Raw genomic sequence first — 27,587 nt, forward strand, 5'->3', positions numbered from 1 at the left:
CTTCAGGAAGAGATTCAGAGACGAGGAGCAGGCCAGCAGAATCATCTCCCACATCAAGACATCGCGAAGCCTCCACATCATGTGCCACATCCCAGTCTTCTGCTGGATCACTGCTACAGTTCTGGAGGATGTGTTGAAGACCAGAGAGGGAGGAGAGCTGCCCAAGACCCTGACTGACATGTATATCCACTTCCTGGTGGTTCAGGCCAAAGTGAAGAAGGTCAAGTATGATGGAGGAGCTGAGACAGATCCACACTGGACTCCAGAGAGCAGGAAGATGATTGAGTCTCTGGGAAAACTGGCTTTTGATCAGCTGCAGAAAGGAAACCTGATCTTCTATGAATCAGACCTGACAGAGTGTGGCATCGATATCACAGCAGCCTCAGTGTACTCAGGAGTGTTCACACAGATCTTTAAAGAGGAGAGAGGACTGTACCAGGACAAGGTGTTCTGCTTCGTCCATCTGAGTGTTCAGGAGTTTCTGGCTGCTCTTCATGTCCATCTGACGTTCATCTCCTCCAGAGTCAATCTGCCGGCAGAGGAAAAGCAGTCAACATCCTGTTGGTCTAATCTATTCAGAGACAAACCAACACATCCCATCAACTCCCAGGAGCCTGAAGCAAGAAAAAACGAAGTTGCATTGACACAGCACCTCCAGAGTTTTGTAGACGAGGCCTTACAGAGTCCAAATGGACACCTGGACTTGTTCCTCCGCTTCCTTCTGGGTCTTTCACTGCAGACCAATCAGACTCTCCTAAAAGGTCTGCAGACACAGACAGGAAGTAGCTCACAGACCAACCAGAATATAGTGGAGTATATAAAGAAGAAGATCAGTGAGAATATGTCTCCAGAGAGAAGCATCAATCTGTTCCACTGTCTGAATGAACTGAACGATCGTTCTCTAGTGAAGGAGATCCAACAGTACCTGAGTTCAGGACGTCTCTCCGCAGACAAACTGTCTCCTGCTCAGTGGTCAGCTCTGGCCTTCATCTTACTGTCATCAGAAGAAGATCTGGATGTGTTTGACCTGAAGAAATACTCTGCTTCAGAGGAGGCTCTTCTGAGGCTGCTGCCAGTGGTCAAAGCCTCAAACAACGTTCTGTAAGTTTCTTCAGAATTTAGGAAAATTTGCTCTTATTGACCCAAATAGAAATCAGTTTCTTGTTCTGCTCATTATTCTTTATCCAGACTGAGTGGCTGTAACCTCTCAGAGAGAAGCTGTGAAGCTCTGTCCTCAGTTCTCAGCTCCCAGTCCTCTAGTCTGAGAGAGCTGGACCTGAGTAACAACAACCTGCAGGATTCAGGAGTGAAGCATCTGTCTATTGGACTGGAGAGTCCACAATGTAGACTTGAAACTCTCAGGTAAGATAGTTCATAGTTTGTCTCAAATTATTTTTGTATTTCTTTAATGTTTGAATTCAATTCTCTCTCTCATGTCAGAATGCATAAGTTTTGAAACCCTGCTAATTATTCTTGTTCCATGTCTGTTTAATCCAGGTTTAGTTCATTGATTTTTCATATCTCCAGCATATAAGAGTAAAACAGAAAGAAAGTTCACATGTGCTACAGTGTTGTTATGAATAATGTAAATGTCTTTTTTTAATGTTCGCGCTCCAGACTGAGTGGCTGTAACCTCTCAGAGAGAAGCTGTGAAGCTCTGTCCTCAGTTCTCAGCTCCCAGTCCTCTAGTCTGAGAGAGCTGGACCTGAGTAACAACAACCTGCAGGATTCAGGAGTGAAGCTACTTTCTGCTGAACTGAAGAGACCACACTGTGTCGTTGAGACTCTCAGGTCAGGATTCATTATTTTATTTCATTATTTCAATTACCTTTACTTTGACTGTACCTCTAATATAATTCAGTTTATTTAAGAGACCCATCATTTCCCGCATGAGCAAGCACTTGACACAGTGGCGAGAAAAAAATAACTGCCTTTAAACAGGCAGTAAATGGTGATATGTTGGTTCATGACTAAATATTTGCAAAACTAATGGCATCTCCATCGGCTTCAGTTATACTCTGTGTTTAGTGCTGATTATTGAAAACTAAGATGATGAATATAATAAACATTAAATCCCTTAAACACAGATGTGCACTGAATCATCAGGACCCTCAGCTGATCTGTGATGTGTTATGATTTGTGTATCTGCAGGCTGTCAGGCTGTCTGATCACAGAGGAAGGCTGTACTTCTCTGGCCTCAGCCCTGGACTCCAACCCCTCCCATCTGAGAGAGCTGGACCTGAGCTACAATCATCCAGGAGACTCAGGAGTGAAGCAGCTGTCTGCTCGACTGGAGGATCCAGGCTGGAGACTGGACACTCTCAGGTATGAAGAGTCCTGCTGCAGCCACAGATAGTCAGTAGCCCCACTCACACTGCACACTGCCAATTCTCCGCCTCCGCCTCTGTGTGAATTTCTTGGAGGCGACGAAGGATGAAATTTCCCTCTGGCGCTGATCCGCCTCTGGAGGTAGTATCAGGGGTGCATTATTGGCGAACTGAACCAGTGTGAATGAATAAGCCAGCTGTGAGTATCGAGGGCGTGTCGGTCTGACAGTCTGATAACAACACAGGTCCTTCACTCAATTAAATAAAGAATAACGTCCCACAAAGCAACATTACAGGACCAAACAAACGTAATGTAGTAACTATAACTGCCTTTGGCAGCTTTTATGAGGAAAATAATAGTTATACACGGGGAAGCGACCGTCCTCCCATCCGTCATCCTGACTCTGAATCTCATTTCTGCCCAAAAAACAGCACCTGTCACCAGCAAAATCTTCAACTCACCAAGTGTTTGTGTTAAAAAATAAATATCTGTGATGGTCAGCCCTCCCGACTGAGACTTCAGTAAACTTTCCCTCAGAAAACAGCCTCCGTCCCCGCAAATGACAGAGTCAGACAATATCAAATTTACTGTTGGTAATTATTTGATTATGTAATTTAAAGCGAAAACATAACATTGTCACTTTACAGGATGTTTGGTGGGTCAGGATCTCAATCACTACACATTATAACAGCATCCATATGATTATGAACTATCCATGGGTTTAGACTGACAGAAGGATACTGGGGAAACACCTTGAAAACACACAGACATCATGATCATGACATGTACCGTCACACCTCTGTAGGAGCCGCAGCGTCGGCTTTCTGTGTGAGTCTTTAAGGTGAAGCCGCGAATTTGTGGCAAAAAACATTGGACGGAAATGGCAAGATTCAGCACAATTCAGTGAACAAGTGGATATAAGGTGTTTGAATGTGCAACAAAGTACATGAGTTATAATCCAAAACGCACTTCACTTGATTATAGCACCACCTTGTGGTGGAAATTGAGGACAACAATACATTATGATATTTTTCAGCAGGTGTGACATATATTTCAAGTTTGGTGAGTTTTGGGGTATGTTCAGGCAGTGAAAAATGCAATCAACTGGGAAAAAGGAGGAAAAAGCGGTCGAAACGGAACACATAGCACTCCTTCAGTCTTCACCACTGATAGTGGCCTCATGTGTTAGCAGCAAACTGAGGATACCATCAGTCAGAACAGCTGCTGGCTGTGGTGTCATGGAGCGTCCTTCCTCACAACGTAGTCACCATGTTGACTTGTGTCTTTGTTAAGTGAGAGACACAATATTATATATTATCAGTTTGTATAGTAGCACAATTCACATGAAGCTCCGTGAACTCAGTACACACCTTGTTGTTTTAGTTCATATCTGCTGATGTAAAGAGCAAATACAGATCAGGCCTGTACAATAAAACACAACAACAACAGAGCAGCACTTCCTCACAACATGTGAAAAGTAGAAACATGTTAGAGAAACACATGTTAAACATGTAATAGATTACATGTTAAACATGTAATAGATTACAAAGGGTTTGTTGAGCCAGTAGATGAAGGAACATGAACAGTCCTACTAGTGGAGAACCCAAAGAGCTGTGATCCAGCCCTCCAAGCTTCAAACAGGAATCGGACCTCAAAAGTTCTGATGTCCAAATCCAAAAGTCCTATAATATAGAAACATGAGCACAAGTTGACATTGGATCAAACAGCAAGCGTCAGGTCGCCCACAGGAAACGGCAACAACATCCAATAAAATAAAGATGAAGTGATAAATCCATCAAGAGGTTTGTGTTTGTTCTCAGATGTTGTCGTCCTCTTTCACACACACCAACATCCTGTGGCTCACTCTCAGTGTGTGAGGAGAGTGGCAGAGGTGAAGAGGTTCAGGGAGAACAGGGTGAAGCAGCCTGATGGACAGATTGTGTTTCTGTGTATGAGAGTCATGTCATGTCCATGTTTGCATGCTGAAAGAGGATGTGCTGCTCTGACCCCCCTCCTCCTTTCAGGGTGGAGCCTGCTGGAGTCCGATGGTTGACACCAGGTCCGTGGAGATGTGAGTGTCTTTTTACTGTCATTCATCAAAACACTGTGACATCACTCATTCACATGTGTGATGTCGTCATCACACTGATGACACATTAATGTCTGCAGCTGTGTTGTGTCTTTTTCTGTCCATCAGATTCCTGTGAGCTCACAGTCGACACAAACACAGTCAGCAGAAGGATCAAACTGTCTGACAACAACAGGAAGATGACACGTGTGGAGGAGGATCAGTCATATCCTGATCATCCAGAGAGGTTTGAGACCCTGTCATGGCCTCAGCTGCTGTGTAGAACTGGTCTGACTGGTCGCTGTTACTGGGAGGTCGAGTGGAGAGGAAGAGTTTATATATCAGTGAGTTACAGAAGAATCAGAAGGAGAGGAGACGTTAAAAACTGTGTGTTTGGATTCAATGATCAGTCCTGGAGTCTGTGGTGCTCTGATGGTGGTCATTACTATGTCTGTCACAATAACAGAAGAACAGACATCTCCTCCTCCTCCTCCTCCTCTGGTAGAGTAGCAGTGTATGTGGACTGTCCTGCTGGCATTCTGTCCTTCTACAGAGTCTCCTCTGACTCACTGATCCACCTCCACACCTTCAACACCACATTCACTCAACCTCTTTATCCTGGATTTGGGTTCTCCAAGTCCAGTTCTAGTTCCTCAGTGAGTCTGTGTGGTGTTTAGTGTGCAGAGTCTCCTCCTATCACAGAAACATTGTCAGTGCTGAACACATTTTGATGACAATCATTGTGTTTCTCTCAGTGTTTTGTGGCTGTTGAAGTCCGGCTGTGTTTTCAGGACGTTTGTTGGATTTGAATCTCGTCCGTGAAACTAAACAGCTGTGAGAAAAGTCTCAGTCCTCAGTCCTCAACGTTTGAACTCTCAGACAAAACTCGACATCTGAAGACCAACAAGTAATTGATTACTTTAGAAAGTAACTGTGAGTGAATGTAAACTTGTTCAACAGGAATTCACAGGAAGCAGCTCGACTGACAAACACAGAAGATCAGCTGAAGATTTCATTCAGCGTGTTACTGATCTGAACATCTGACGTGCTACAAAGACACTAAACAGGAACAATATAGGCGACTTCTCTGTCACCAGACTCCCTTTAAAAAAACACTAGATTTAGTGAGTTTTTGAGGTAAAACAATCTTTATAAACATTATGAAACTGTGTCTCTGACAGATTCTAATTCATTGTGTCCTTGTTGTAAATTCAGCATTAAATCAGAAGCTGAAGTTGTTTGTCTCCTTGTAAAAAGTGTCAGTTTGTGGCAGCATGTTTGTACCAGCCTGTCTGCTTCTGTGTCTCAAGTGCTAAAGTCTTACCTGCCAACACTGATCAGCTGTTTGAACACACTGTTTACACTGATTTCACCATTTACACTCCATTTATGAAAGAAGAAACATGTTATTGATCTTAACATGTCACGTTACAAAGACACTAAACAGTAACAATATAGGTGACTTCTCTGACACCAAACTCCCTTTAAAAAATGTGTCAGTTTAGCACAGTGTCGCCAGGTGTACGATAATTATCTTATTTGTACGATAATTTTGCCCTCTGTACGATCAATAATCCCAAAAAAGGCCAAATATACGATAATTTGACCATTCCGTGAATGTGTGGTTGTCTGTCGGAGTTTTTTTGTGAACCCTGAAGGCATCTGTTTCCATGTGACAAGTTTCCAGCCAATCGTGCTTTTCTAAATGTGAGCTACGAGTGACGTGCATGCGTTTGCCTCAGAACGACGGTCATGATTGGCTGAATAGTCCGCTGTGCCCGCCCCCCCCATGAGCGAGGGAAAGAAGAAAAACAAAGAAGAGAAGAAGAAGCAGAGCCGGTCTGGAAGAAGCGCGGAAAAGAAAATGAGAGAACCTGGAGAAGGAGGAGGAGGAGGAGAGGCTGAGAAGACGGCGGGGCAGAGTCGAAGTGAGCAGCATCGCCTACAAACTATAGAAAAGAGCGGGAGAGCCAGTTCGCCGGGTGGTTGAGACCTGCTGCAGGCTCGGAAAGCAAAGCTGTCTGCCGGTGCTGAAGACAGAGCTGGTGGCCCAATGAACTGTATTAAAAAAAAACAGAGAGTGTGAAGATGGCAGGTGGATGTGCCGGTTTGAAGCCAACAACCACAATGCTGCGGTCCATGACAACATGAGATGTAAACAGTAAGAGGACTGCCCCCACCCAGCAGGGTGCAGCAGACTCAGACAGGGACTCACAGCTGGAGACTGAACCTTAAGGTAAGCAGCATTCATTATTTAATTAGCCAGCTGATGGCCTGAACTGTTTCATGCACATGATGAACAGGGTTCTAGTCATCTGTCATGTAATGTAACATGTCATTAATCTAAACAGTAGTCTGCTCTCCGCTCTTCTTCATTTTATCCAGAAAACTGCCAAAGGCGGAGACGTGACGTGACGCAGACCGGACAGCTGATGAAGCCCGAGGCGATCAGGGCTACACACCACTTAGTGTTTGTCCACATTAGATGTTGGACTTTTGCTTCACTCGGAAAAAAAACACATGTAGCCCTTGGCCTGTTGTCTGCTGTGCTTCCCTCTTTTCCAGGTTATTATACAGCAGGTTATATATGCACTTTACTTGAAGTTATAAGCTGCTAGCAGGCACTTTGAGGTTTGCACAAGTGCTGTTTTTGTTGATTTTATTTGTTTTTTTGTTTGTTTGTTTTTTGACATGTTGTTGCTCTGAAAATAAAATGTAATATGTGAAGCCAGATCTTTATTTTCTTGTCAGTTATCATGAATACTGTTTCTCTTTGTCTCTCTGCCTGTTAGATGCTATTCAACACTAGAGTGACTAAAGCGCATCAATAAACTTGTTATTTTGGTTATGAATTTCCTTCAAAATACGCGGAATACGATCATTTGATGTCTGTGGTACGATAATCCTACATTTCCCAGCTGGCAGCGCTGGTTTAGTGACTTGTTGAGTTGGAGCCACTTTATAAACTGTGTGAAACTCTGTCTCTGACTCATTCTGCATCATTTGGCCCTTGTTGATAATTCAGCAGCTGTTCTACATGAAGAATGTTTTCCTGTGTGTCCGAGTGATGTTGGTGTTCAGCAGGAGGTGACAGATGTTGACACCGTAACAATCAGACCCAAAGATATTATTACAAAATTCGAATATAATGACAAATCAATTTGCTTCACAGTAAACCTCATGATTTTAATAGGTAAATTCCACATCCACAAGAGTACATTTTCCAAGTCCCTCCCAAACTTTAATGTCTTCACAAATGAGTTTATTTTTTATATTGATACCTTGAAACTGTTGCCAAATAAGAAAAGTGAGCGCACACTATTATACCTAAAGTCGTTTTCACTTTCCCCCAAATAAGAAATGCCTTATATACACTCATTTATTTCATTTAAATTACAACTATTATTTCTATATTAAGATTTTTTAAAATCCTTTTTATATGTCTGTCACTCAGTGCCTGTTCTGTCTGAATGTCTGTACATTTTGCAAATGTTAAATAAGAACTTTCATTGAAAAAACAAAACAAAACACGTTCCAGTGTGTCCTCCTCCTCCTCCTCCTCCTCCTTCTTCTTCGTTGGTTTGGGCAGCTCCTCCTGCTCCATGCTGTCTCTCTGCAGAGCACCAACAGACCCAACACATATCTGCAGGGGCAGAGCGCCCTCTGGTGGCTGCACACACACACTGCACTCTTTGCTCTCGTCCTCCTGTGAGCTCAGCAGGTGAAACCAGGGCTGCAAGTTTTCAGGTCGTGGGTGGAAACAGTGAAATATGACAGAAAAGAACCGCATCACTCAGATCTGTTAGCTCAGTGTGATAAAATCCTGGTTAGTAGTCCGGAGGTTGCGGGTTCGAGTCTTCTTTGGCTTCAATTATTATAATAGTCCGATTAAAAAGCTGAAAGTCACCAGCGTCCAGAGAAGAGGTCCAAATGTGAAGTGGAATTTGCTGTAGTACGGTGGGTTCAGTATCTGGCTGGCAGTCCGATACATTAGGATGTTGAATTTGTTCTATTTGACCTTATGAAGAGGAGCAGACGTGGAAAATTCAACCTTTGACAGAAAGGAGGAGCCATACCGGGACTCGAACCCGTAGCCTCTGTACATGAGACGCCTGCTCTACCAACTGAGCTAAACGGCACATGGATTTAACAAGCTTTTAAAACAAAGTCTAGACCTGTAAGAGTTCATCCCACTGAGTTGTATTGGGGCTCTGCTGGAGAAGCTCTGAACTTGTGCAGGTCACAGTGTTCACATCTCAGTCATCTGAAGAATGAATGAAGGAGCATTTATTCACTTTTTCTATTGTTGGTCTGTGTTCCAACAAGCCTCTGTGTGATTGGCTGCAGGTGTGTGTGAGGGACTTCAGGTTGTCCAGGGAGCTGATTGGAAGTCAGAGTTTCAGGGCGGCTCCTCCCAGTTCCTGTAGTCGTCCCTGACCACAAAGCTGTCGGGCGTTTTCAACACTTTGCCACTTTATTATTTAGCCTTTGTTATTTTTGCTGGTAATCCTGAGATTCCTGGTCTTCCTGCTGAGTTGTTGTCAGTAGTTTTAACGGGGGGTTTGTTACGACCCTCATACATGTTTCTGTTTCAGTGACCCTCTGTGTGATTGGCTGCAGGTGTGTTTCCTGAGTCCAGGTTGTCCAGGGAGCTGATCCTGTTCCAGACTGCCAGCATGTTTGCTCGTGTTGCAACGTGTGTTTTTGAATAAAACCATTTCACGATAAATTATGAAGCCTTACGACATTCAAATGTATAAAAATGTTTGTAGCATGCGGTCCAGGGTCACAGCATTGTTCAGGTGGCAGGAGACTCGACCCCCTCCAGCCCTGGTTTCACCTGCTGAGCTCACAGGAAGCAACAAGCAAAGAGTCTCTCAGAGGTTTCCACTCCTTCTTCTGAGCAGCAGCTTCAGAGAGAGTCCGGCTCTTCAGACACTTTTGCTGGACACGTCTCTTCTCTGAGCGCTTTCAAGGTTTCATTTCTAAGCGCTGGACTTCAAAAGCCAGCGAGCGTCCTGAGATCAAACTGTGAGCTGTAGAGAGTTCACCTGAGCTGCTGATCAGACAGGTGGACAGCAGCATTCAGCTCTGACTGTGTGTTTGTGTTTGTCTTGTTGATCCTGGAGAAACTGCATGACAATAAAGCTTTGACTGACTGATTGTTTGAATCAGCGAATTGAGGCGTTGGAACTCCAGTTGTTCAAAGAGAATCAGACTCCCCCACAGAAATGGAACGTTCCGGGGGCCGGCCGCTGCAGCAGCCAATCAGCCACCTGCAGCCTATAAAGCTGAGCTGCTGCCACACAGTCAGTCTTTGGTTCCTCAGTGTGGCGTGCGTACCTGCTCAGGTGAGTGATGTCATGACTCGGTGTTGGTGGACGTGATGCCACTTTAGGTTTGGACACATTCTGGGAGCTGCTGTTGGCTTGTGGATCACATATGTTGGGCTGTTGGTCCACTGGGTCTCTATTTAATGATCGTTATGGTCGACTGTCAATTCCGATGCACTTAAAGTGTTGCTAAAGAGCACGTTGGTTAAATCAAGACAGAATTTACAATTATGAATTACCTTTTGTAAAGTCACCAGTCTGAGTTTGTTACTAATTATTTCTGTTTGTTTCTTTTACAGGAAACCTAATGAACCGTTTCCAAATCATCACGCTCAATCTTCAATAAAATAACTGAACAGAATCTAAAATCCTGAACTTTTGATTCTAACAGATCATCTATGGTGGGTTAGTTTATCTGCACATCCAACAGTTTGCTCCACATTATATATTCATGAGCTGTCGTTCACAGCAGACGTCACCTGGACAGTCGACTCTAGTTGTAAACCACGTTTGACTGCATGTGAGCTTTATTCCACAATAATACCTGCCTCACCGTATAGGGAGTGTTTTTACTCCACAACAGGAGTGCTAAATGACTTCAGAACCGGCTGACAGACCATCCAGTCTGATTTAAATGTACTTTTAATGTTTCCACAACAGCAACATCCATGTTACAGCGTGTGAATGATGAAAAGTCCGAGAGGATTCATGTACAGACAGACGGCAGCAGTCCGGGACAATTCTAACAGAAATGTAGAAACGGGTGACAGAGGAGCACAACAGTTTTGGGAGTCGCTCCTCTTTGTCCTCACAGAAGCTCAGATGAGCTGATTTCTTCTTCTGGTCCTGTGTGCAGGTGAACCTCTGGTCCAGCAGCTGCACAGCGTTAACCATCAGCAGATACGTGGGACACCAGGCTCAGCTGGTTTGTGTCACTTTCTACAGCCTGTAGTGTTTCTATCTGATTCTGTCTGCATTCAATTTGTTTCAGACATCCAGAGGAAACGCAGCCCTGCACCATGAGAAGAGGGGCTGACCCCGGGACCAGGAACGTGAAAACCAGCTGACGAGGCCTGAAGGACTCGCTGGTGAAAAGGCAGCAGTTGTGAAAAAAGGTTTGACAACCATCCTGTGATGAACTTTTATCTGTCAGATTCTTGTTGCAACAGTGAACTTTAACTTTGTTTCTTCTTCTTCCAGGTGCGTCAGATCCTGAGAGGGAACTCACCGTTATGTCTTTTACACCAAATTACTTCCATACACATTAAACAAATTAACACTTAAACATGCTTAAAATGTAGAATATCTAGAAGATAACACAGCAGCTTTTCACAATAAAATGTAGTTCAGCTGTTTGCACTCCATCTTCTACAGGAACTGAGACCAAGATGACAACTCGTCTGGGGGAAAAGCCTTTTGTTAGAATGATTTTAAAATAACTTTCTATGTTAACTATGAATGCATTTCCAAGTATAAGTGTTATACTTGGAAATACATTCATAGTTGACAGTTATTTTAAAATCATTTCAACAAAGCTTTTTCCAGACCATCAGTCATCTTGGTCTCAGTTCCTGTAGAAGATGGAGTGCAAACAGCTGAACTACATTTTATTGTGAAAAGCTGCTGTGTTATCTTCTAGATATTCTACATTTTAAGCATGTTAATTTGTTTAATGTGTATGGAAGTAATTTGGTACTTGTGACATTTCAATAAATTGAATAGAAGTCTGAATTTGTCTCCTGTGTTTGTCTCAAATTCTGTATTCATGAGTTGTTTTCACTGCAGACAACAGTAAACTTCATTTGACTGCATGTTCTTTATCAGCTGTGACCTTTATTTCACTTTGTCAAACAATTAACATCAAATTAAATGCTACAGTATTTTGGAACACATTAGAAATGAAGCTAATTTCTCTTCCATGAAATGCATCAAAGGATCAAACAGCACATCTCAACATTCTGGCTCAATAAAAACTGAATCAAACATGGTGTTTTTATTTCATGATATCAGACAGGTACTAGCACTGGATGCTAAAGCTAAGCACAAAACACTTCACTTCTAAAAAGTAACAAAAAGGAGCATCTGAAATTGTGTTGGCTGCAGACCTATGAGGCAGGTGGATCTGATGTTTCTCAGAGTCTCACTTCCCTCTGAGGGATGAGACTGGAACAGCAAAAAGAACGGACCTCATCTGGTCGGGTGAAGCGACCCGGTGCTGGAAGTCGCTGCCGGCTGTGTCCGTCGCTCTCGGACTCGCTCCAGAAGCCATAGAGGGAATCTGAAAGAAAAAACACAAGTTTAACACAAATGTTACATGTTCAGTCATAAAGCAGCAGGAAAACTAGTACAGACAAAAAGCTGGTTGACTCAACTGTTTCAATAATAAACTTTCTGTCGAACTCTTGCCTACTTGTGTGTGTTTAAATCAAATGTACAAGCAGAGTGGAACAATAAAGTAGCAGAATATGGTACCTGAGGAACTCAAACCTAGTTAATTTCGTCGCTGGCTGTTTGAGATTTAGACACAAGCGAGTTTAATTTGTACCTGATTAAATGCAGACTTGCTGCACAGCTGCAGCGAGTTACTTTCAATTAACGCTCATTTGCTAGCGTTGCTAAGCTAGCATGGAAAACGCTCGTCGGATACCTTGATTTGAAGCGTTCTTGACCCTCAATTTAACATGATGTGAGTCCAAATGTGCAGTAAAGGCTTCATTTCACTCCGAGTGCCATCATTCTTCACTGAAACTGTTTGTTCACGGCACAACACAGCGGAGCTAACAAGCTAATGGCAGCTAGCTGTTAGTTAGCTACACGGACAGCAGTGTTAGCTCGGTTACTGTCGCTGGAGCGACATGCGAAGTATCCAGACAGCCGGTGAAAACATGTAACAGATTAATGAAGCACTTACTTTAGTTATCTGCTGCTCACACGAAGCGTCCGACCGTCAGCATGTCGGTGGACAAACAGAGAGAGCTGCGAGCTGACTGGGGCCATAGGAGACAGACCGGAAGTGTGACGTCTCAAACTCTGATTGGGCAAACGGCCTCAACTCGATTCAAACGAGCTTTATTGACAAAACGACCATTGACACACAAGCAGCGTGTTGTTAAAATGCAGCAAAGCAGATTATTTTCACACAAAGTCTTTTAATCTTAGGAAAGTCTGAGTAACTGTAGGTTTGACTTTTAATTTAAAGTATTGGCCTTTACTGACATTCAAGATGTGACAGGAAACAGGAGGAATGACATGCTGCAAAGGGCCCCAGACCGGGACTCGAACCCGGATCCACTGCAGAGGACAAAGCCTCTATACATGGTGCACCTGCTCTACCAACTGAGCTAACAGATGTCACGTACTCTCTCTATGACTATGATCGGGTCACTTTGGGTCATTTATCACCAAAACAGGTAATTCTGGTTCTTACAGTGCATCAAAACATTAATGAGGAACTGTGATGTTGTTTGACTGGATAATGTTCATTGCATGCAGGTAGACAAATAAAGTTAGAGGCAAAGTGCGACAATAATGAAAATCAAGTCAAGTCAAATGTTTCTATTTAACCATTTAATGTCGCGCACCATCGTCCAAAGTACAGCAAAAAAAGTAGAGCAAAAAAATTGCACATCCACAGTTTGAAGAAATAAAGCACAAAATAAAACACAAACTAAAGTTCAGGTTCAGACACCTGATGTCCAGGTAGCTCAGTGTGCTGGAGGACTGTCTTGAAGTTCTGAGATTGTGAGTTTGATCCTTGAGTCGGTCTGAGATTTGAAGACAGTTCTTCAGATAAAAGAGTCAAAAGCAGGACATTCAGGTAACTGATGAGCTGGTCTGGAGGTTGTGGGTTTGAATCCTGACTCTTTATAAAGTTGTTGTTCAGAAGAACAAGTGAAAACCTCTGAGAGACTCTTTGCTCTCGTTGTCCTGTTAGCTCAGCAGGGTGACACTTGGTTTGGGAGTTTTGAGGTTGTAGGTTCAAGACTTCATTGAATTTTTTTTGAGGGGGTGTTGCCGTTCAAAAGGGCGAATTGTGAAAGAAACTAAGTGCATCTGTCAGCTCCTGTAGCTCATGTTGATAGAGGCCTGGTCAGCAGTTCTGAGGTTGCAGGTTCAGTCCCTGGGTTGTTCAGGTGATTTTTATAAACCTGATGTCCAAAATAAAGAATGAAGTTCTGAGACTCCAGGTTCAATTCTGGAGTTTGTCTGAGTTCTGAAATCACACTTACTTATAGAAGACTCAAAAGCTCCTGACTTTTTACAAAGTTCAGGAGTGAAAACCTCTGAGAGACTCTTTGGTTGTTATATCCTGTTATCGCAGCAGGTGAAACCAGGGCTGGAAGTTTGGAGTCTTGATTGATTTTTTTTTTTTAGTACTGAGGATCAAAACAGTGAAATCTGACAGAAACTAAGACTACCAGTCAGATCCAGTAGCTCAGGCTGATAGAAGCCTGACCAGTACCCCTGAGGTTGTGGGTTCAATACCTGAGTAGTTTAGGTGATTTTTAGACCTGATGTCCACGTGAATAAAAAAGGGACAAACTTATTCAGGCCCACGTATGTTGGCCGAGAATAAACAGGTGTAGAAATACCCACAATCCCTTGCTGCAGTAAATCAAGAGCTGCCACACGGTTAAAGTAGTCAGGACAGCAGCACAAATTCAGCAAACCTGTTTCTCCAACAGATATGTGGGTCGTGCTGTAGCGCCCTAAGTGTAACAGAAAGACTCCCAGTCTGAACATGCCTCTGTGGATGTTTCCTCCTCAGAGTTCAGTTTCACTTTCTCTGACAGGTGTGTTGCGCACCTGTATTGGCCGTCTGAACCTCCAGCTGAAGGTAATGTAATGAATCTGACATGTTCGACTCGCTAACACAAGCTCTACTTTTCATTGTTACACCGGAAACAGCACAAAAAGTGAAGCTCGGTTGTTTATTTCTCCAAACAAACGAGTTTAAACTCGGAGCGTCCGGACACACATCCGCCATTTTGTGTCTGACGCAGTAAACGCGACTGCAGAGCAGCTGTTGGTGTCGGTGAATAATCTGTGGTTGTATTTACAGTCCAGGACTGATGAGGAGGCAGTAAGAGGACATCCAGGAGTCTGAAGGTTTATTTCATTAATACAAAGAGAACTTCATCACTGAGCAGCAGTCAGCAGGAACACGTCGGCTCTCAGTGTTAGTACTTAAAGTAGGCCCGTTACGTTACTCGAGTATTTCTGCTCCTGATTACTTCTCAGAGGAAGAGATTCTAATTTTTACTTTGCAGATAAGTTTTAAATAAACAACAGATGACCAGATTGACTCTTTTAGATTAAAAGATATCAGAGAAACGTGCGTGTTGACTCCACCACAGCGTCATGACGTCATCTAGTGGACTGATCCAAGTCCAGTAGCTGATGTTCTGACAGGAGACGTGACGTCAGTGAGAGACATCATAGCCTCTACAGACAGAACCCACCTGAACACACCTGAGACTTTCATATTTTATAATAACACAACAGGTTATTAGAACAATTTCTGCCTCTTGGTTAAATCAACTTGTCAGTATTTGTTTTTAATCAGTTATTTAACACTCCAAGCTGCACAGAAAGTCTCCACAGACATGTACAGAAGGACAGTGACTGTTTTTATACCCTTTGAATGTGATAATGTTTACGTAGAAATGACATAAATAAATATCAAAGTAAATATTATAAAACTAAATATAATGAGAGCTCATCCTCTGGAGTCACTGGTGTTACTGTGTGACCAAAGTCTTTTATTTTGAAATACAACTCATACTTATGACATCACTGTCCTTCCTGCAGATCAGTGAAGACAGGTCCTGGATCAGTCCACTGTCTCTTTTCTGTCAGAAAACATTTTCACATCTGTCTCCAGATTTCACGTCACTGCTGTGAGTAACTTTATTAGTAGAGAACATTAAAAAACAGAATACAAATGATTTAATGACATGATTTAGTTTTGGTTTGATGTCCTGCAGCAGCCATTTAGTGAAATATGTATTAATAGAGTCAGTGAGTTGTGGAATAATGTGCTCTGAGTTTAAATGTTAGAAGAGGAAGTCGACTTTCAGACATTTTGTCCTTCAAGAGTGTTTCTGAGCCAAAGGCTGATTTCAGTTGATGTGCAGATGAATGATTTGTGTTTCCTCTCCAGATGAAAGTGTGTGTGAGATGAGCAGCATGAATCAGTGTGAGGACAGAGAGGAGGGAGGCCCTCCCTCTAAAACCACTGGACCTGGACCTGGACCTGGACCTGGACCTGAACCTGGACCTGGACCTGAGCCCAGCTGTGTGTCCTTCAAGAGTGACGGGTCAATAGGTCGTCCTATTGATTTTAAAGGACAACCAGCTCCTGCTGTAAAGAGGTGAGCTGTTGATAACATTAATATGTGACTGATTCATGTTTTAACTGTGGAGAAAGATATCTTTTGAAAGCTGATGATTATTTTCAGCTACGTTTTTCTTCACTTAAATGTACATTCTCACTGTAGAAAGCTGCCCAATAGAACCAGTCTTCAACTCTTCATTTCACTTTATTGAATTAGTTTGGTCCAATATTCTCTGAAGGTTTATTCCTGATGTTTTCCACTATTTTATGGACAGAAGCTTCTGTGTCTGAAGACTAGAAAGTGAATTAACATCTCTGGTTTTCTTCTTCTCTGTCCAGCAGGATCTATGGGAGAGCAGCATCACCTGGACCAGAATCTCGACCTGGACCTGGACCTGAGCCCAGCTGTATGTCCTTAAAGAGTGGCGGGTCAATAGGTCGTCCCATTGATTTTAAAGGACAACGACCTCCTGCTGTAAAGAGGTGAGCTGTTGATAACACTGATATGTGACTGATTCATGTTTTATGTTATTTATTCAGAGAAATTTGTTTAAACTTGCTTTTTCAGCATTGTTCTTCTTTAGTACATTTATCTTCCCACATGTGAAACCAGTCCTCATCTCTTGAGTCCAGTTTAACATTTCTCTGATGATTTAACCTCTTCATCATATTTGACTTCATATAGTGTTTATTTGTAAAACATGCAGTTAAAACAGTTAAAAGTTGTTATTTTCAATTTGATTCAGTTGATCTGAGCTCAGTCTCAGTCTTTGACGGTATGTGTTAGCAGCCGACTCCTCCTGTCTTTTCTTAAAGTGTCCTCAACTGTAAAATCAGCTGCTGAAGTTGCTGTGAAATTCACCGACTTTCCATTCAAACACTTGTTTGCAGCCAGCATCCATGTTTTTCGATCAGATCCACTGGGACGCTTTTAGATTAGAAGACGGGATTACTGACCTCCGGCTTGTAAAGGAATGCACCATGAACCAGTGTTTTACCCTTACTGTTCTGTGGTGTGTCTGTTTTGCTCCAGGCTGTCCAGTTCCATCCCCACCACAGAGCTGGCCATCCTGTCCAGCTTATTCACTTTGTTTGTACCACAGCTGCTGATGCCACCTCCCCATCCACCACAGTAGATTTAACACTGGACCACACACTGGTAGAACATCTGTAGCAGCCCAGTGCAAACATTGAAGGACCTGAGCCTCCTCAGAAAGAACAGTCTGCTCTGTCCTTTCCTGACAAATGCTTCAGTGTTGTCAGACTAGCTCAGCTTGTTGTCCAGTTACACTCCAATAAACGTGGAGGTGTCAAGAATCTCTACGTCCCTCCCTTTCATTACAACAGGGATATGCAGCTTCCTCCACATGACCTTCAGCTTGTGTTTGTCTCTGAGTGGACAGACACAATGTGACTGATTCTTCATGATTCCTCCACAGAGTCGACCAGGAGAGCTCAGAGGTTCCCAGAGGTCCGTCTGTCCAGCAGCATCAGACACACCTGGACTCCATATTTATAGTCTGTACATGAACAACAACTACTTTTACATCCAGTCTGTTCACAATAATCTCCATGCTGCACTTTACAGACCAGTGGTGAATCTGTCCAACATGGATCTGATGTTAAATGTTGTCATTCACATAATATTCTGTTTCAGCTGCTGGAGGAGAACATTGTGACTTTTGTGAAGAACGAGCTGAAGAAGGTCCAAAAGCTTCTGAGTTCAGATTACCCAGAATGCTCAGACAGTCAGAGGGAGGATGAGAAGGTGTCTGACGGTGAGGATGAAGAGCAGAGGAGGAGCAGCAGAGAGGCATTTCTGAAGATCACACTTCACTTCCTGAGGAGAATGAAGCAGGAGGAGCTGGCTGACTGTCTGCAGAGCAGTACAAGGATTTCTCTAAACATTTAACATGATGGATCAATGAGACAATTACTTAAGTTTGATGATGATGAATCTGTTCATATATATAATCTTTAGGGGAGGGAAATGGACATATTTTCTTCATAATTAACTTAATGGGTTTTTTTTGTTGTGTGTTCATTTAGAACATCTTGCAGCAGTTTGTCGGCGTGAACTTAAATCTAACCTTCAGAAGAAGTTCCAGTGTGTGTTTCAGGGGATCGCGAAAGCAGGAAACCCAACCCTTCTGAATCAGATCTACACAGAGCTCTACATCACAGAGGGAGGGACTGCAGAGGTCAATGATGAACATGAGGTCAGACAGATTGAAACAGCATCCAGGAAACCAGACAGACCAGAGACAACAGTCAGACGAGAAGACATCTTTAAAGCCTCACCTGGAAGAGACGAACCAATCAGAACAGTGATGACAAAGGGAGTGGCTGGCATCGGGAAAACAGTCTTAACACAGAAGTTCACTCTGGACTGGGCTGAAGGCAAAGACAACCAGGACATACAGTTCACATTTCCATTCACTTTCAGAGAGCTGAATGTGCTGAAAGAGAAAAAGTTCAGCTTGGTGGAATTTGTTCATCACTTCTTCACTGAAACCAAAGAAATCTGCAGCTTTGACAAGTTCCAGGTTGTTTTCATCTTTGACGGTCTGGACGAGTGTCGACTTCCTCTGGACTTCCACAACACTGAGATCCTGACTGATGTTACAGAGTCCACCTCAGTGGATGTGCTGCTGACAAACCTCATCAGGGGGAAACTGCTTCCCTCTGCTCACCTCTGGATAACCACACGACCTGCAGCGGCCAATCAGATCCCTCCTGGGTGTGTTGACATGGTGACAGAGGTCAGAGGGTTCACTGACCCACAGAAGGAGGAGTACTTCAGGAAGACAGTCAGAGATGAGGAGCAGGCCAGCAGAATCATCTCCCACATCAAGACATCACGAAGCCTCCACATCATGTGCCACATCCCAGTCTTCTGCTGGATCACTGCTACAGTTCTGGAGGATGTGTTGAAGACCAGAGAGGGAGGAGAGCTGCCCAAGACCCTGACTGAGATGTACATCCACTTCCTGGTGGTTCAGGCCAAATTCAAGAAGGTCAAATATGATGGAGGAGCTGAGACAGATCCACACTGGACTCCAGAGAGCAGGAAGATGATTAAGTCTCTGGGAAAACTGGCTTTTGATCAGCTGCAGAAAGGAAACCTGATCTTCTATGAATCAGACCTGACAGATTGTAGCATAGATATCAGAGCAGCCTCAGTGTACTCAGGGGTGTTCACACAGATCTTTAAAGAGGAGAGAGGACTGTACCAGGACAAGGTGTTCTGCTTCGTCCATCTGAGTGTTCAGGAGTTTCTGGCTGCTCTTCATGTCCATCTGACATTCATCAACTTCGGAGTCAGCCTACTGTCAGATGAAGAGCAGTCAAAATCCCGGTCGTCTAAAGTGTTCGGGGGAAAATCAACATGTTTCTACCACAGTGCTGTGGACAAGGCCTTACAGAGTGCAAATGGACACCTGGACTTGTTCCTCCGCTTCCTTCTTGGTCTTTCACTGCAGACCAATCAGTCTCTCTTACAAGGTCTGCAGACACAGACAGGAAGTAGCTCAAAAAACAATCAGGAAACAGTCAAGTACATGAAAAAGAAGTTCGAAGAGACTCTGTCTCCAGAGAGAAGCATCAATCTGTTCCACTGTCTGAATGAACTGAACGATCGTTCTCTAGTGGAGGAGATCCAACAGTACCTGAGTTCAGGACGTCTCTCCACAGATAAACTGTCTCCTGCTCAGTGGTCAGCTCTGGTCTTCATCTTACTGTCATCAGAAAAAGATCTGGACATGTTTGACCTGAAGAAATACTCTGCTTCAGAGGAGGCTCTTCTGAGGCTGCTGCCAGTGGTCAAAGCCTCCAACAAAGCTCTGTAAGTGTGGAGAAATTTTTCAGAATTCAGTTAATGCGCGGTTGTTGACCTAAATAGAAATAATTTACTTCATTATGCTTTATCCAGGCTGAGTGTCTGTAACCTCTCAGGGAGAAGCTGTGAAGCTCTGTCCTCAGTTCTCAGCTCCCAGTCCTCTAGTGTGATAGAGCTGGACCTGAGTAACAACAACCTGCAGGATTCAGGAGTGGAGCAACTGTCTGTTGGACTGGAGAGTCCACAATGTAGACTTGAAACTCTGAGGTCAGGTTCATAGTTTGTCTTAAACTATTTTTGTTATTTCTTTCTCTCTCTCAGGTCAGAACTGTTACATTTTGAAACATGCTACTTATTATTGTTTGATGTATGTTTAATCCGGATTTAGTTTTGATCATTTTTCATACCTCCGACATATTAGAGCAAAACAGAAAGCAAGTTCACATGTGCTACAATGATATTATAAGTACTCTATCACCTATTGTCTTCTTTTACTGTTCACGCTCCAGACTGAGTGTCTGTAAGCTCTCAGAGAGAAGCTGTGAAGCTCTGTCCTCAGTTATCAGCTCCCAGTCCTCTAGTCTGAGAGAGCTGGACCTGAGTAACAACAACCTGCAGGATTCAGGAGTGCAGCATCTGTCTATTGGACTGGAGCGTCCACAATGTGGACTTGAAACTCTCAGGTCAGATAGTTTATAGTTTGTCTCAAACAATTTTTGTTATTTCTTTAAAGTTTGAATTCATTTCTTTCTCTCTCAAATCAGAACTGTTATGTTTTGAAACCATGCTACTAACTATTGTTTGATGTATGTTTAATCTGGATTTAGTTTTGATCATTTTTCATACCTCCGACACATTAGAGTAAAATTGAAAGCAAGTTCACAGGTGCTACAATGATATTATAAATACTGTATCATCTAATGTCTTTTTTACTGTTCATGCTTCAGGCTGAGTGTCTGTAACCTCTCAGAGAGAAGCTGTGAAGCTCTGTCCTCAGTTCTCAGCTCCCAGTCCTCTAGTCTGAGAGAGCTGGACCTGAGTAACAACAACCTGCAGGATTCAGGAGTGAAGCAGCTGTCTGTTGGACTTGGGAGTCCACAATGTAGACTTGAAACTCTCAGGTTAGGATTCATTATTTTATTTAATTATTTCATGTAACTGTACAATTGGAGCAGGGCTAAACCAGACTTTTAAAAAAATATATTATTATGAAACTGTTTTTGTAATTTTTTAACATTTAAATTAAATTATCTTTCTCTCATGTCAGAACTGTTATGTTTTGAAACTAGGCTGCATATTATTGTTTCATGTCTGTATAATCCAGATTTAGTTTTGTAGATTGTTTATATCTCCGACATATTGGAGTAAAACAGAATGCAAGTTCATGTGCTACAATGATATTATAAATAATGTTAATGTCTTTTTTACTCTCTACGCTTCAGGCTGAGTGTCTGTGACCTCTCAGAGAGGGGATGTGAAGCTCTGTCCTCAGTTCTCAGCTCCCAGTCCTCTAGTCTGAGAGAGCTGGACCTCAGTAACAACAACCTGCAGGATTCCGGAGTGAAATATCTGTCTGTTGGACTGGAGAGTCCACAGTGTAGACTTGATACTCTCAGGTCAGATAGTTCATAGTTTGTATCAAATTATTTGTGTTTTTTCTTTAACATTTGAATTCAGTATTCTCTCTCTCATGCCAGAACTCTTTTTTTGAAACCATGCTGTTTATTACTGTTTCATGTAGATTTAATCCAGATCAGGTCTTGTTGATTTTTCATATCTCCGACAAATTAGACTAAAATAGAAAGCAAGTTCGCATGTGCTACAATGACATTATAAATATATTTCACAGAATATCTTTTTTACTGTTCACGCTCCAGGCTGAGTAGCTGTAACCTCTCAGAGAGAAGCTGTGAAGCTCTGTCCTCAGTTCTCAGCTCCCAGTCCTCTCGTCTGCTAGAGCTGGACCTGAGTAACAACAACCTGCAGGATTCAGGAGTGAAGCGGCTTTCTGCTGAACTGAAAAGTCCACGCTGTGTCCTTGAAACTGTCAGGTCAGGATTCATTATTTTATTTCCTTATTTCATGTAAGTTTACAATTTGAGTTGGTCTTGATCGTACTCCTAATATTATTCAATTGATTGAAGAGACCCAACATCCCAGATGAGCAAGTACCCAACACAGTGTTGAGAAAAACTGCATTTTAAAAGGAAGAAACCTCAAGCAGAACCAAATTTAGTGGTGGGCCACCATCTGTCTGAACTGGTTGGGTCTCGAGAAATAGATCCCCATAACAGTGCCACAACAGAGGCGAGATGACATCTGTGTAGACAGGTATGTCATGATCTGATAGTGTGCACAGTCTGGCAACTTAACAAATCCTTCACTCAACAAAGTAGTGACACAAAACAAATGACACCCCTAAACTATATATACTGTATATATTAAAAATGTGGGTCAGTCAGTCTATTCTGTTCAGTCCTGACTTGCATATCTCAACCACCATTGGATGGGTTGTCATGGGGCTTTTGACATTCATGCTCCCCTCAGGATGAACTTTGATTGCTTTGGTGATCCTCTGACTTTTCAACTGATGCCATCATCAGATCATCATTTTAATCTGTACAATATGTTGTATGAACAAATATTTGCAAAACCAATTATATTTCCATCAGCTTCAGTTATATTCTGTGTTTAGTGCTGATTAGTAAATTATTGTAAACTAAGATGATGATTATGATAAACATTAAATCCCTTAAACACAGATATGCACTGAATTATCAGGATCCACAGCTGATCTGTAATGTGTGTTGTTTTGTGTGTCTGCAGGCTGTCAGGCTGTCTGATCACAGAGGAAGGCTGTACTTCTCTGGTCTCAGCTCTGGACTCCAACCCCTCCCATCTGAGAGAGCTTGACTTGAGCTACAATCATCCAGGAGGCTCAGGAGTGAAGCAGCTGTCTGCTCGACTGGAGGATCCAGGCTGGAGACTGGACACTCTCAGGTATGAAGAGTCCTGCTGCAGCCACAGACAGTCAGTGTGAAACTCTTTATCTCGATTGTAGATGGTTCAGTGTCAGGAGGTCTGCTTGGTTTATTCCACCTCCAGTTGTTTGGATCAGTTCAGGACAAAAGGCAGCATGGCTTGAAGCCAGGAGTTACAAGTGAAGGGAGTAAGATAAGAAGATAAAATGATGGTCAGCGACCAGGAGAGTTTAGGCACAAACAGTAAAGTTGCACCTCTTTTTTCAGACTAGTTTAGTGCCTGTTCATAATGTGCCTGTCTGATTTCTTTGCCCCTGGTTTTGCTGCTTGATGAGCCACTCATCCAAACTACCTCACACCCCACACTGATTGCAGAGGATTATCAACACTTCAACAATGAATTGAATTTTCACCAGTAATTTGGTGCCATAGGCAAGATTTTAGCCTGCGCCCCCTTGCACGCAGTCAATGTCACAATCATTGCTCATGCACTCACACAGCAACTGCATGTATGTATTCAAGATTGTATTTCTTTTAAGTCAAAAATATCACACACACAAGATGCTGTAGATGGAAACAGGTTTTGTTTGATGATGGAAAAGATGCAGCTTTTATTTTGTAGACTGCTGTAGTCTGATTATTGGAAGGACTTTCAGAATAAAAGGGAAATGTAAAAGATGAACAGTAGTCGTGTGCAGTGATATAGATTATTAAGGATGACGAACACTGAGATGCATCGAGAATCGTTGGCAGCTGAATTGTAATGGAGTCGTGAGGCCGCTGAAGATTCACACCTCTAAAATGTTTGTTACATGACGAATGCAAAAGTAGTAATCTACTTTGTTTTCTGAAGTGCACATAGCACTCCTTCAGTCTCCACCATTGTTTGATTGTAGCACAACCTTGTGGTGGAAATTGAGGACGACAATAAATTATGATATTTTTCAGCAGGTGTGACGTATATTTCAAGTTCGGTGAGTTTTGGGGTATGTTCAGGCAGTGAAAAATACGATCAACTGGGAAAAAGGAGGAAAAAGCGGTCGAAACGGAACACATAGCACTCCTTCAGTCTTCACCACTGATCGTGGCCTCGTGTGTTAGCAGCATACTGAGGATACCATCAGTCAGAACAGCTGCTGGCTGTGGTGTCATGGAGCGTCCTTCCTCACAACGTAGTCACCATGTTGACTTGTGTCTTTGTTAAGTGAGAGACACAATATTATATATTATCAGTTTGTATAGTAGCACAATTCACATGAAGCTCAGAGAACTCAGTACACACCTTGTTGTTTTAGTTCATATCTGCTGATGTAAAGAGCAAATACAGATCAGGCCTGTACAATAAAACACAACAACAACAGAGCAGCACTTCCTCACAACATGTGAAAAGTAGAAACATATTAGAGAAACACATGTTAAACATGTAATAGATTACATGTTAAACATGTAATAGATTACAGAGGGTTTGTTGAGCCAGTAGATTAAGAAACATGAACAGTCCTACTAGTGGAGAACCCAAAGAGCTGTGATCCAGCAGCAGTCTATGTTCTGCTGCCACAAACTGAGGGACAGTGAGTGACAGTCAGCTGACAGTTGTTCATGTTATATGTGATGACACTTATTATTTAGTGTTGTGCTGTTATTGTCAGCTTTGGTTACACTTATATCTATGTTGTGTTTTCATCTACTGTACTAGTCTTTACACTACAATGTTGTTCTTCTTTTCATGCTTTGGCCACGTTTGTGTTACGTCGTGCCAGTGAAGACATTTTCAATTTGGATTTCAATTAAACAAATGAAATAAAAAGATAAATGTACATTGTGAATGCAGCCTGAGCCATGCAATGAGAATAAACAGGACATGTAATATATATTTTAACAGAACAGATGTGCTCAGGTTTCTATTGTGAAGAAATAAAGACTTCACTTCAGACGATCTCTGACGACGACATGAAATATTCTATAACCTCCTCTGATGTCCTCCAGTGTCTCTGACCGTACTTCAGCTAATTACCCACCAGGGGGCGACACTGATCCATCACAGACCTGAGAGCACAGACGGAAGCTGTTTCTGTCTTAAACGTTGGTTGTTAAATTGAAACCTGTAATGTAGCCGGGCCCTAATCTTGTGTTTGCAGGAACATCAGGTTTACTAATGGATGAAGATACATTTTCTGTCATTATTTCTGCTTTAATGGCATCAAACATGACATGAAGTTCTCCTCACAGTAACTATTACTGCTGTAATATACATCAGATGTCAATCCAGCACCAAAATATAGTCACATGAACATGTCAGCACATGAAACCATGAAACTGTTTCTATCACAAACAGCTTCAGTGACACTTGTGAGGTTCTGGAGCAAAACAGTCTGGGAGTCTCTGTCACTTGGTGTTGTGGCAGAGGTCGAGAACCAACGTCCAATGTTTTCTGATTGATTTATTACGTATAAATTGTGTTTGTGTCTTTGCACAGTAAAACAAAGCAGCAGAAATACAGCAAGAACAAAAAGCAGACTGAGCAGCTAGATTCAGAAAAGCCCTCCACGCTTCAAACAGGAATCGGACCTCAAAAGTTCTGACGTCCAAATCCAAAAGTCCTATAATATAGAAACATGAGCACAAGTTGACATTGGATCAAACAGCAAGCATCAGGTCGCCCACAGGAAACAGCAACAACATCCAATAAAATAAAGATAAAGTGATAAATCCAACAAGAGGTTTGTGTGTGTTCTCAGATGTTGTCGTCCTCTTTCACACACACCAACATCCTGTGGCTCACTCTCAGTGTGTGAGGAGAGTGGCAGAGGTGAAGAGGTTCAGGGAGAACAGGGAGAAGCAGCCTGATGGACAGATTGTGTTTCTGTGTATGAGAGTCATGTCATGTCCATGTTTGCATGCTGAAAGAGGATGTGCTGCTCTGACCCCCCTCCTCCTTTCAGGGTGGAGCCTGCTGGAGTCCGATGGTTGACACCAGGTCTGAGGAAGTGTGAGTGTCTTTTTACTGTCATTCATCTAAACACTGTGACATCACTCATTCACATGTATGATGTCATCATCACACTGATGACACATTAATAACTGCAGCTGTGTTGTGTCTTTTTCTCTCCATCAGATTCCTGTGAGCTCACAGTCGACACAAACACAGTCAGCAGTGAGATCAAACTGTCTGACAACAACAGGAAGATGACACATGTGAAGGAGGATCAGTCATATCCTGATCATCCAGAGAGGTTTGACTGGTGTCCTCAGCTGCTGTGTAGAACTGGTCTGACTGGTCGCTGTTACTGGGAGCTCAAGTGGAGAGGAGATGTTTATGTATCAGTAAGTTACAAAAGAATCAGGAGGAAAGGAGACAGTGAAGACTGTTTGTTTGGATGTAATGATCAGTCCTGGAGTCTGTGGTGCTCTGGTGGTGGTCATTACTCTGTCTGTCACAATAACAGAGAAACACCCATCTCCTCCTCCTCCTCCTCCTCCTCCTCTGGTAGAGTAGCAGTGTATGTGGACTGTCCTGCTGGCACTCTGTCCTTCTACAGAGTCTCCTCTGACTCACTGATCCACCTCCACACCTTCAACACCACATTCACTGAACCTCTTTATCCTGGATTTGGGTTCTTCAGGTTCAGTCCTGTTTCTGGTTCCTCAGTGCGTCTGTGTGGTGTTTAGTGTGCAGAGTCTCCTCCTGTCACAGAAACATTGTCAGTGCTGAACAGTTGAGTCTGTACAGGATCACAGTCACATCAATCTTTCAGCTTCTTGTAATAAATTCATCATCAACTTTGTACAAAATGATTCAAACTGATTGAAAAGATTCATTTACATTTGAAACTTCTTCCATTAAATTGTGGAAATTGCGTTGACTTGTACTTTCTGTCATGTGTTGTTTTGAATTCTGGCTCTTGTTCCAATAAAATCCACAACTATCAGTGAAATGTAAGAAACAGAAAACATTGACTCGTCTGCAGCTTTAATTGTAAAGAGTCGTCGTGAACAAAGTTATAAATGGACAGTAAAATCTGATCAAATGTACTCGACACTCCACCTGAAACACTCTGACTTGTTTCATGTGTTTCTAATGATGAAACTAAAAGTTTGATGGTGTTGGTTAACACATGTAATTATGTCCATAGTGACAGAGTCATAAACTGCACAACATCTCTTCATTTCTGTCTGATTATTATATGAGAAGAAAACACATTTTAATGACAATCATTGTGTTTCTCTCAGTGTTTTGTGGCTGTTGAAGTCCGGCTGTATTTTCAGGACATTTTTGTTTAAATGTGACTTTGTTTGTGAAACGATCAGCTGACGAGTTTATAATCAGACTGAAAGATGTCGCACTGCATCACTGAAATGTTTCTCCTCTGCTGAAGTAGCTGAATATAAAAGTCTACTTGTGTCCTCATCATGTTGTCTGTCAGTGTGGAAACTGTAAATAATTCATATTGTTTTCATGCTATATTAAAGGAACCAGAACACATGAAGTGACATGTAGTGTGTTGATTTGACATGTGGACCTCCAGAACCTCGTCAGATTGTCCCAACGCATTTTAGATGCTTCCTGTGGTCGTTAACAATCATTTACAACAGTTTGACGACGTGTTGCAGAGACAGTGAGGTTTATACTGAACCAGTCTGTAAGAGGATGATGTCATTACTCTACAGACGCCACACTGTAACATCACTGTGACATCACTGT

General features: G+C 42.6%; 1 protein-coding gene and 1 pseudogene across 1 annotated transcript in view; both read left to right on the forward strand.

Moving 5' to 3' along the window:
• Positions 1–27,051, forward strand: LOC119015436 (annotated as a pseudogene).
• Positions 1–27,368, forward strand: part of LOC119015201 (NACHT, LRR and PYD domains-containing protein 12-like) — a 30,253-nt gene extending 2,885 nt beyond the window's left edge. Inside the window, exons 4-13 of the mRNA XM_037090991.1 lie at positions 17,850–17,952; positions 18,116–19,910; positions 19,998–20,171; positions 20,414–20,587; positions 20,852–21,025; positions 21,347–21,520; positions 21,782–21,955; positions 22,731–22,904; positions 25,828–25,874; positions 26,001–27,368. Coding sequence (XP_036946886.1) covers positions 17,850–17,952; positions 18,116–19,910; positions 19,998–20,171; positions 20,414–20,587; positions 20,852–21,025; positions 21,347–21,520; positions 21,782–21,955; positions 22,731–22,904; positions 25,828–25,874; positions 26,001–26,554 — 3,543 coding nt within the window. The 3' untranslated portion in view covers positions 26,555–27,368. The remainder of the gene's footprint in view (positions 1–17,849; positions 17,953–18,115; positions 19,911–19,997; positions 20,172–20,413; positions 20,588–20,851; positions 21,026–21,346; positions 21,521–21,781; positions 21,956–22,730; positions 22,905–25,827; positions 25,875–26,000) is intronic.
• The last annotated feature ends 219 nt before the right edge of the window (positions 27,369–27,587 follow it).

The sequence above is a fragment of the Acanthopagrus latus genome, chromosome 24 (genome assembly GCF_904848185.1).
Source record: "Acanthopagrus latus isolate v.2019 chromosome 24, fAcaLat1.1, whole genome shotgun sequence".
Classification (NCBI taxonomy): Eukaryota; Metazoa; Chordata; class Actinopteri; order Spariformes; family Sparidae; genus Acanthopagrus; species Acanthopagrus latus.